The sequence below is a fragment of the Vigna unguiculata genome, chromosome 11 (assembly GCF_037176805.1).
Source record: "Vigna unguiculata cultivar grain cowpea cultivar isolate G323 ecotype 2 chromosome 11, ASM3717680v1, whole genome shotgun sequence".
Taxonomy (NCBI): domain Eukaryota; kingdom Viridiplantae; phylum Streptophyta; class Magnoliopsida; order Fabales; family Fabaceae; genus Vigna; species Vigna unguiculata.
The window spans coordinates 41,742,842-41,753,025 of record NC_140802.1 but is presented as its reverse complement, the minus strand read 5'-3'; the positions used below and the strand labels follow the sequence as shown (position 1 = coordinate 41,753,025).

General features: G+C 30.7%; 2 protein-coding genes across 3 annotated transcripts; one reads left to right on the top strand and one right to left on the bottom strand.

The window, feature by feature from the left end:
• The first annotated feature begins 650 nt into the window (after window positions 1–650).
• LOC114168687 (Cysteine proteinases superfamily protein) lies at window positions 651–2,430 on the top strand. 2 transcript variants are annotated; one of them, XM_028053593.2, is made up of 2 exons: window positions 651–807; window positions 1,547–2,430. In XM_028053593.2, exon 2 carries the CDS (start codon window positions 1,560–1,562, stop codon window positions 2,244–2,246), a length of 687 nt encoding a protein of 228 aa, XP_027909394.2. In that variant the 5' UTR covers window positions 651–807; window positions 1,547–1,559; the 3' UTR covers window positions 2,247–2,430. The 2 variants fall into 2 exon arrangements, with proteins under 2 accessions (XP_027909394.2, XP_027909395.2); XM_028053594.2 differs by having other exon boundaries at window positions 674–807; window positions 1,559–2,430.
• A 371-nt stretch (window positions 2,431–2,801) lies between these two features.
• On the bottom strand, window positions 2,802–7,457 carry LOC114168400 (arogenate dehydratase/prephenate dehydratase 2, chloroplastic-like). Its single transcript, XM_028053194.2, has 12 exons — window positions 7,140–7,457; window positions 6,990–7,042; window positions 6,449–6,541; window positions 5,948–6,148; window positions 5,795–5,875; window positions 4,405–4,500; window positions 4,242–4,319; window positions 4,034–4,123; window positions 3,869–3,930; window positions 3,630–3,711; window positions 3,474–3,549; window positions 2,802–3,060 (listed from the first exon to the last, which is right to left on the bottom strand). Exons 1-11 carry the CDS (start codon window positions 7,378–7,380, stop codon window positions 3,490–3,492), a joined length of 1,137 nt encoding a protein of 378 aa, XP_027908995.2. The 5' UTR covers window positions 7,381–7,457; the 3' UTR covers window positions 2,802–3,060; window positions 3,474–3,489.
• Window positions 7,458–10,184: the final 2,727 nt, after the last annotated feature.

Genomic DNA, 10,184 nt, shown 5'->3' with positions numbered 1-10,184 from the left:
TAAGAGTTTGAGTTTGTTCATTGCATAAGATTCAAAGAAGTGTGAGACCATGAATTTCGTGATAATCATCAAGCATCATGTTTAAATATAACTTAAAATTCTAAAACATTTTAAAAAAAATTATACATACTAACTAAATAAACAAAAAGTGATTTATAAAATTCATTTAAATTAACTATTGAAAGATCAAGTTAATGATTGTGAAAGAAATTGAGCAAATACAAAAGAAATTAAAAAAAAAAATATTTGGAGGAATAAAGACAAATGAGTAAGAAAATTTATAGAAAAAAATAAAATTAGTTTAAAAAACTAAAGGGTAAAAATAAATAGAAAATATATGAAAATTAGTTAGAAAAAAAGATGAAAAACAAGGAAAAATAGACAGAAAAAAGAAGTACAAATGGGTAGAAAATTATATAAATGGTAGAGAAATGAGTCTGTTGTTATTTTTCTTAAACAGTGTAAGTATAGAATACAAGTAGTGCTTTTCATCTTTACCATAATTTAAATATATATAACTAAAATAAACTTATATTTAATAAATTTTATCATTTAAGTTTTTAAGTTGCAAATATTAATTTCTAATTTATAAAATTTTATTTTATAAATCTTGGTTCATGTTAAAATCTTGCAACCATGAATGTAAAGAGAATGAAGAAGAAAATTAACCTTTCATGTCAAAAGCAGCACTGTTTGACACATCACATGCTATAAATAGTACTTTCATCTTCAATTTTCTCTGACGCAGTGGCATCGCAATTGTTCACCTCTACTTGCGCAATCTCTGTAACTGTGCGTCATTATCTGGTATAGCTTTGATTGATTCTTGCATTTTCTCTTTCTTTTCATTATTTTCACATATATTCCAATGTGTTCCAATTTAAATTCCAAGATACTGCAAGATTAGGTTTGATATATAACAAAACAAACAAGGTTTTTTTTTTTTTTTTCATTATTTGAAGTTGGAGTTTAATAGTTTGCCCCCAAACTTCTTTCTCCGGAGATCATTTCTGATGAAAATAAATTAACATAAGTTTTAATAGGTAGAAACAAGATTACTCATCTCTTGACCCAATCGATGTATAGACGGTTGCAACCATTATTCATTCCACCAAATCCCTGTGGAATGAAAGTTTAAACCTAAACACATCTATTTGATTTGAATTATTTCTCTTATGAAGTTGTTCTTGATATTTTTTTTTTTTTCTGCTGTTGATGATTGAAGGTAATTTAGTTTTACCATCAGAAATTCTGATGTCTGGAGAAACATCTTCCAACTTAAACAAAAATTTGACAATTTGGATTTATACTAAATAACATATTGAGAACTGTAATGTCTTTGCGGATGTGTAGAAGAACCCCAAGCAATAATAGATTGTTTGTTTATTTTTCTCACACTTTTAAGGTATTGCATGTTGTACTTTAGCTATTAGAACATAAAATAGCACAATTGCTAGCTCTATGTGCCTTTCCCTTTTCTTTTCCTTTGGAGATTGTAGGTGATAATTTGGTTTAGATTTGTCCTAATTTGTTTTCACCATGCTAGCCTTCTTACTAGGATGAAGAAATCACGAGCAGATGAGAAGATTCTCGGCTACAATGATGTGGTGCTTAGACAATCAGATCTTGAAATCCTTAGTGGTCCATATTATTTGAATGATAGGATTATTGAGTTTTATTTCAGTTATCTTTGTTCAAGCCATTCCTCTGAGGATATACTGCTGGTTCCACCATCCATTGCATTTTGGATAATGCAATGTCCTGTGGTTGAGTCTCTTGGTGATTTCATAGAACCCCTGCATTTGTCTGATAAGGCACTGGTTATGTTCCCCATCAATGACAATGATGATGTTGACAGAGCTGAAGGTGGTTCTCATTGGAGCTTAGTTGCATATTGCCGCAATGCTAATGTGTTTGTTCACCATGATAGTTGCAGAGGTATGAATGCAGCACCTGCCAAGAAACTCTATAAAGCTGTTGCTGGATACATGGGATCCTCTGGATCAGCTTCTGAGGCTAGCTTTCAGGAATGCACTAATTCACCCATGCAAGATAATGGCTATGACTGTGGTTTATATGTGACAGCCGCAGCAAGAACAATATGCAACTGGCATGCAAATCATAAGAATGCCGATATGAATGATTTGTGGTTTTCTGATGTGAAGGAACAGGTTACTTCTTCTGCGGTTGCCAGCATGCGAGGTGAGATCCTGGCCTTGATCAGAGATCTAATGGCAAGACATTGAGAATAGCATGTTCCAGCTTAAAATCTGTCTTATTTTGTATTTGGAGTCTTAAAGTTAAGTTTGAGCTTTTCTATATCTTCATTTATGAGAAGTATGAACCACATATTTGAACTTAAAAATTTCAACACTGTTGGGTCTATTTGACCCATTTGAAGCAATGCATAGGAACAGTGATGTCCGATTATGTCCGATTATTTAACATTCATCGTTAGTGAGATCATATCATTTTTAAGTCTTATTCACAATATTGATTATTTAACATTCAACATTAGTGAGATCATATCATTTGTAAGTCTTATTTACAATATTTTTCAACATGAAAAATGTTATTTATTCTTATAACCTACAGTCATATGTCTCTGACGAGTATTGATATACCATTCAATATTAGTAATATTAGTTATTGATCCTCATTAATTATTTATCAAATTATGATAATGAGTTATATCTGATAAAGAAAAGCAATCAAACCGAATTTTAAATTTGATTAGTGAAGAGTACCTTTGTACACAGAGGGGCAGAACATATGCAAACATTTCAGAGTGGGACAATTGGTAAAGAAAAAAAATATTTTAACTAACATTTAAAACGTAATAATAATAAAAAAAAAAAAGACATGGCTATTCATTGTAGCTAGATCTGAAAACATAGATAGCGGGCAGGGTAGGGGAAGCCCGTCAAAATGTTAAGAAGCTTTTACATTTGATACAATTTCCTGTTCTGTATGAAGCAATCTAAACTCTGTATATCCATCAACATGATTTAACCACTGGAAGTACCACGTCGCACGCAAAAGCAATCCTATTCTGCATTCCTGCATCACCAAAAGCGTACAAAATTAATTTAATGAAAGGTACAGAATAAAATGCCCATCATAAACTATACATTTGAGTCCACAAACATGCTAAACCCAATAAAAAATATCCAGATTTTATTCCCAACAAAAGCAGTAATCTATTGGCAACATGTTACTCATTCAATTTTAACAATGAGAAACATCTATCAGAAAAAAAATATAATTTTTACATAGGATATCTTCTCTTTTTCTGGCAAGACGGAGGATGCATGACATCTTTAACTACAAGATTAGTTGTTCGGAGCAATGTCCGCCCAGTTTGCAATAAAAGATAAGGTATACCAAAAGTTTCAAAATTGGAGGTTATTTACATTCGGTAAACTAATCTAATCTCAAAATTGTTCCGATACATGACCATACATGACCCTCACCTCTTTTGGAAATTATTCACGTCGAGCTAGTGTCCACTGGATAGCTCCCTAGCACTCGCAAGAATGTAGCAAACTCCTGTTATGTGTATCGGTTTTAGAATATGTACTCACCAGTAAAACTTTCAATGTGCTTTAAAGGGTTAAATTAAAACCAACCTTTAGATGCCTTAGGGCATTTTGTGCATTCTGATTAGCCATTGATTCTTCAAAATCAACATAAAAAAGATAATCAAAGTACCTGTACAAGATAAGAACTACGGTCATAACAATCACTAGCAATACACCTTTTTCTTTAAGACAACACTAATAATGATTTTAAGTTTTTAATTAATTAGTTTAAATGATGAATGTGTTAGAGTTTAGAAAAAGATAGCTATGACTTTCAGCAAATATACTTGGAATTGCTGCTATCATCTGCTGCTCGCAGAGGTTGGTTTCGCAGAGGACGGCTTTCAATCTGTTCAAAAAACAAATGAATTATATAACTAGAAAGGCTTAAAAAGCATGCTTGCTAACCTCCTCAAAAGATATAACAGGTGATGCCAAGAGAGACAACAAACCTTTGTAAGGTTAACCTGACGCAATGCAAAAACAGCAAGAGCCTTGAAAAGAACCCCAGGACCTTCTTCTAAAGAAAAAACTATGCTTGTCTGACAAATCAATAGCAATATTTAATATTGATTAGTAAGCATAAAAACCAATCAATGTAGGAATCCGGAGAAATATGATGTTTTCTATTCAATAATTTCTTCTATTTATTCTGAGTACCTTAAATGGCCTATCAGTGCCTGGAATTATAGGTTCTCGCGCTAACATTAAAAATCGAGTGACATTATCACTATCATCCTGCAAATGCAAACCTATTAGCAATGAAATCTACTGCGAACCGAAACTTCCAATAACAGGTCAAACTGATGCCATCAACCCAGACCTGAATGTCTTCAGCAAGTATATTCAAGCCATAGATCTTTGCAGCAGAATAACTAGCGACTGCTCCGGCATCTTGTAGTCCGAGCAAGGCAACTTGCTACAATTTGTAACAATAGTATAAGTGATACTAAAAAACAAGTCGGCAGTAGCAATACAAATTGAATCTCAATCGAATACCCCAAGGTACAACATCTAATCATGTCGTCAGAAGATGACAAGAATATGCCAAAATTCTCAGCAGATTAGAATTTGACCAAGGATGGACCTACTTATAACTAAGGCCTCTGTTTGGGATGGTTGCAAGTTTTTGGTTTTTAGTTTTAAATGCAAATTTAAAACAAAACATCTTCAGACAAAATAAAGTTTAACTGGTTTTTTTTTTACGTGATTTTAAATCATTCTTATCCTTAGTTTCCAAAACAATGCAAAAAGATTTTATTTTACTTCTCTTTTTTAATTTTATGGTGGTCCCTTACACAATAACCTAAGAATATCACACCACAGTATCACTTATTAAGGATCTTAACAAGTCGTTTTTCAGTGAAATCTTGGGAGAAAAGGTTCTACATGTTTGGATAGGGTCTAAATATACAAAATGCTCTCAAATATAAAGGAAAGAAGCATGTTTCCTAGAAAAAGTGGGAATTGTTCTAATGATGCCAAATTCTTTGCAGTACAAAAATTTAATAAAAACCATTGCTCAACAGAAACACCAGAAATTATGTCAGCTACCTATCTTTTATTACAACATATGATAAATATCTTATATATCAATTTTTTTATCGGTAGAGCATCCTAATTGATCTCTTAGGGTGCGTTTGTTAAGACGAATAAGCTAGCTACTAGATTATAGACTAGTTTGACCGACTAAGTGTTGGGAAATCCTCAAGGCTCAAATTAGCTTATTTTAAGAGTTTCTTATAAGCTACCCAGCAAGCTTCCATTTTTTAGCTTAATTAATTTTCTTCCCGTACTCTCTTGCATCTTAATACACTTCCTTATTATTTTTAAGATCATTTTAACTATTATTATTTATTTCAGTCTTATAGACACAATTAATTATTTATTGTATTTTCAATATTTTGTAGGGCTACTATTTTAATTTTGTATGCAGCTCAAATTAAAAAAAGACTTAACATCACAAATTAAATAAACAAATGTTTAATTACATGATACAATGTGAAAATAATAGAGAGAAATTCAATGTAACAGTAATTTTAATTACATGATACAATGTGAATATCATATCAAGAATATAAGAGCAAATCCTTAAATTATTTGTATTTATTGCCATTGATATCAATCTGGAGTAGTAGTTCAGACTCGTGGTTTCGAGGTCCCTTGAATGTATTTTTTTGTCTTTCAACATCTTTCAATAGTTCTACACTTACCTTAGCGGCACCAGCTGTATCATCAACTGCTTCTCGTACCAATCCTAATTTTGTCAGTGTGTTCTCACATTGAGCAAGAGCCTGAAAAAAAGTGTCAATCTGGGACATGTTTGTCACTGGGAGAAGGTAAGACTTAAAACGTTAGAATCACACCTGTGGATGACTTAGAACCCGGTTCAAATCCTCAAGTTTAACACCATGGTTTGCCATCAAACAGTGACGAACAGCATATTTCACTTCTCCTACTATATGTAAACTATGCCGAAGTAAAAGGTCATAATTTCTGTGGATACTCCCTCCTAAAGAATTCTCAATTGGCAAAACTGCTCTGTCCACAATCCACCTTTCAACAGCCTAAAACAGAAAACCAAAAATGAGAGAAACAATGAGATTACACCTCTTGGAAAATGTGTATACAAAAAGGTTACCACAATAAGAAAAAAAACAACAAGAATCTAAGACTAAGAGCTAAGAACTGGAATGTTTGATTTTGAATTTAAGGTGTTCGGGCAGTAATGAAAAAATAAGAGATAAAGTTCTCTGGACAAAAACTATACAGATTAAGATGAATTCCATGAAGAAAAACAGGGGAAACCAATAAAGAAACATAAAAAAGAGATAACAGATCAAGAAGAAAGGGTAACAATACTTTACATCAAAAGCGGTTTCAAATTGTTCACACGGCACAGCTTCACAATTTGGGTAGGCCTTGTGTGCTGCTGATTCACTGTACGCACCATGAACCCCCTGAAAATGCAGTATTTAGCTATATGAAATCATAAACAATGGGTGTTAAACTTCAATTGCAAAACACCGATTTACACCCTCATTCAACATAAATTACCATCTACAGTACGATTGTCGACTCTCCAACGATAATATACTGAAAAACAATCTATAAACTCTATATACAATTAGCTCAGTCACTCATACAATTGATAAATAAAAGAAAAAAAAAGAATCAAATGAGAGTATAAAGTAGTTCATGCATGAGCACAGCCACACCTAGTAATAAACCTCAAGAAAGTAATGTCAATTAATTGTTTTAAAACAAGATCCACGGTCTATTTTATCACTATTTTGATGATTGTGCTTGTATACAGTGAATTATGTAAGAATTGCTAGTTAGTGTACACAGACAACAAGAAAAAACGATTCCACTAATAATCATGCAATGTGACAAGCAAGCAAACACCTGATATGCAACACGAAGGCCAGAACCGTCAGAAACTGAAGCAGATAAAGGTCCTGAAAATTGAATCGCGAAAATCGTCAATAGTAATAGCTACCAGAAAGATAGAAAAAAAGAAAAGGAAAAAGCATGGAATAGGATGTAAATAGGTACGCGGAAGAACGAGCGGATCGCGGGAAACGACGTCGTTGGGGCTGGTTCGCAATTCGACTGAGTGAGGTTTATCAGCGAGATCGTTCTTCTTCTGCTTTCCCTCGTGAAGAGAAGCGCGAATGCTGAGGTTACGGTACCGTTTTGCGTGAAACTTAAGGTTGACGAACGGCACGGCGCCTGACGGCGAACATTGGCGGTGGAGATAGAGCGGAGGGTGGGCTACGATTCGCGACGCTGCCATCGAGACACAGTCAGAGACAGCGTTTGGTTTTGCTGAGTATGGACTCCAAAGTCCGTTTGTTTATTTATTTATTTACTTTTTTTCTAAGCTTTGTTTGACAACCCTCACTCCAGAGTTAAGAATGTTAGTTGAAAATGCTGCATTTTTTCTTTTTTTTTTCATTTTAAAACAATATATAATATGCACATTTAATATATTTTTATTTTTAATAAATATTAGAATTACGATTATTCATTTTTTAGTTTGCAAGTAATCAAATTCACTAAACTGTCTTAGAAGTAACTCGTTGTCCTAGAAGATGAATAAGTTATGTCTTGCAGTGTACATTTTAAAAAAATAATATAAAATCAGTTAAAAGATAAGGACAATTGAGAAATATTTATATATTTTATTTGTATTGATAATATTATTTTGCACAAGTTTTATTAAAAAAATAAATAACATACATATTATATTACTAACAGGAAAGGATAACATGTCGGAGAAACAAATATTTTATATTTCCGTTAATAATAAAAGATTATTTATGACCACTTTTAATATGTTTTTTTTATTGAAATCATAGTTTTTTAGAATACCTTATATAGTCTTTTTATCATTTCCTATTAATATTTTTAGAAGAAAAATATTAAAGTCATGAATTATCTTTCATCATATTTATTAAAATTTAATTATAAAATGATTCCAAGTAATACTTGTTATATTTGAGTCGAGAAAAAATATCTACGTATTACTTCCATGTACAAGTGATTTTGTCTAACCATATTTAATATTTAATTAATATTGTGCTTAAACAAATCAAAACCGTGTTTTCTAGAATATCAATTTGAATACTAACGTTTTTGTATCTGTTTGCGAGTTCAACGGTTGTTAAGTGGTTAATCAAACAGAAATTAATAATGATATAATTTTTATGATAATTATTATTAATATGAATAATAATTTTGGAAAAAAAGTTATTCGATGTACTTTTATGTTACTTTTGATTTTAGTGTCTGTAGTTTCAAATTGATGAAATAGTTCTCATTTTTTCTAAAAAAAAATAATGGATTTACTTCTTTTTAAAACATTATGATGATAAAAACAAAATAAAATTTCATGTTTTTTATAATTTGAACAAGTAATTTAATCATTTAAAGCTACATAGACAAAACGAGTTTGACAAAACCAAAATAAAGAAACCAAAAATATACTTTTTCTTATAAATTTAGTTTTCCAAACAGTTTTTATTTAAAATCAGGTATAGTTACTTATTTGGTTCTACGCCTTTTTTTTAGTTGAACTTGTTTTCCATAATTTTTTTTTAATTTAGTGTCCTAATTAATTAGAAGGGTTCAATTTGGTCATCTCTTAGGTTAGAGTTAGCATCATGTTCCAATTAGTACAAGACATCTGTTTTAAGTCTGTGAATTTTTTTATTTTTATTTATTTTTTCTAAAAATTTATAATCTGTCACGTGTCAAGTTACTGTCGTGTCATGTGGTAGTTTACAGTCATGACATGTGACGTGATAGTAGTAAAACTTGTTTAAATTTAGTTTTCTATTTAAAATTTTTTGTTCAATTTAGTATCTATTTTTTAAAATGGTCCAATCTTGTCATTTCCAATTTAAGACCAAATTAGTAAATAAAGTTAATTACAACTTATATATACATGTTATAATAATTATTTCAATATATACATCAAATTACTTCACCTAAATACTCAAATCATTTTATGTTTTACATTTTTACCTTCATATTTTTTTACACTTTGAAAATTTTTACACTTGTAAAAAATAAAATAATTTTTTAAATCTTTACCGGAATATCATTTTTTTTATAATAGTCTTGGATATATAATACATTCCATGAAGTATATGTTCTCTCGTATTCTCATGGAAATGTTTTATTGTGAGAATCATAACTCGATTTTAACTTTCTTTTAATCATTTGAAAATTTTAAAATATGCCTCATAATATTAAAACTTAACTAAGGACGCTTTTAAATGTTCATGATGAAATAAGCAATGACATTTTTATTTATGATACTTCGCCAATTCTGGTTGCTGAAAATACAAAATTGTTTTATGGAAGAAAAAAATAATCAATTAGAACAAATAATATTGCATCGTTAATTAAAATAAATAATATATTATAAAAATAGAACATGTAATTCAAACACCCGTTAATAATTACCACCAAATATATATAGATCAATTAATTGACAAAAGATTACTGAAGATTAATAAGTAATTTTGAGTTTAATTATTTTCTAAAAACACTTTTAGGCTTGATCATATAAATTATATTAAAATCTAGCTAGGGGAAACGTCATTGTTCAAGTTATTCTTATCCAAATTGATTACAAATAGTGCAATTTATATATAAAAATAAATAGTAATTGCTCCTCTTAAACGTACATACTAGCTTTTTTATGAATTGTTTTTAATAGTTTGCCCCCTCATTTTTTTAGGTTTTGAATAAATAAAAAACACTCGAGGCAGGAAAAATTGCAAACTGCAATTATTGGGCCCATTAATCTTCTTCGGACCAGGAAAAAGCCCATAAGAATGAAAAACAAAAGCCCATGAAGTACCCAATGGGCCTTTCCTACGGACACCAGGAACCACAAAACCGGTAAGCAAATAACCATATATTTGTCCATCATACTAAACAGAAGAATGTATTTTTTTTGGAAGATGATATTTTGACTACTAAATTTTGATAACTTTATCTTATAATTTGATATGTCATTTTTTAAGTGGTTTTGAAATATTGAGAATGAGAAAATAGAAGAATGAAAAACCACTTAGAAGATGTCAC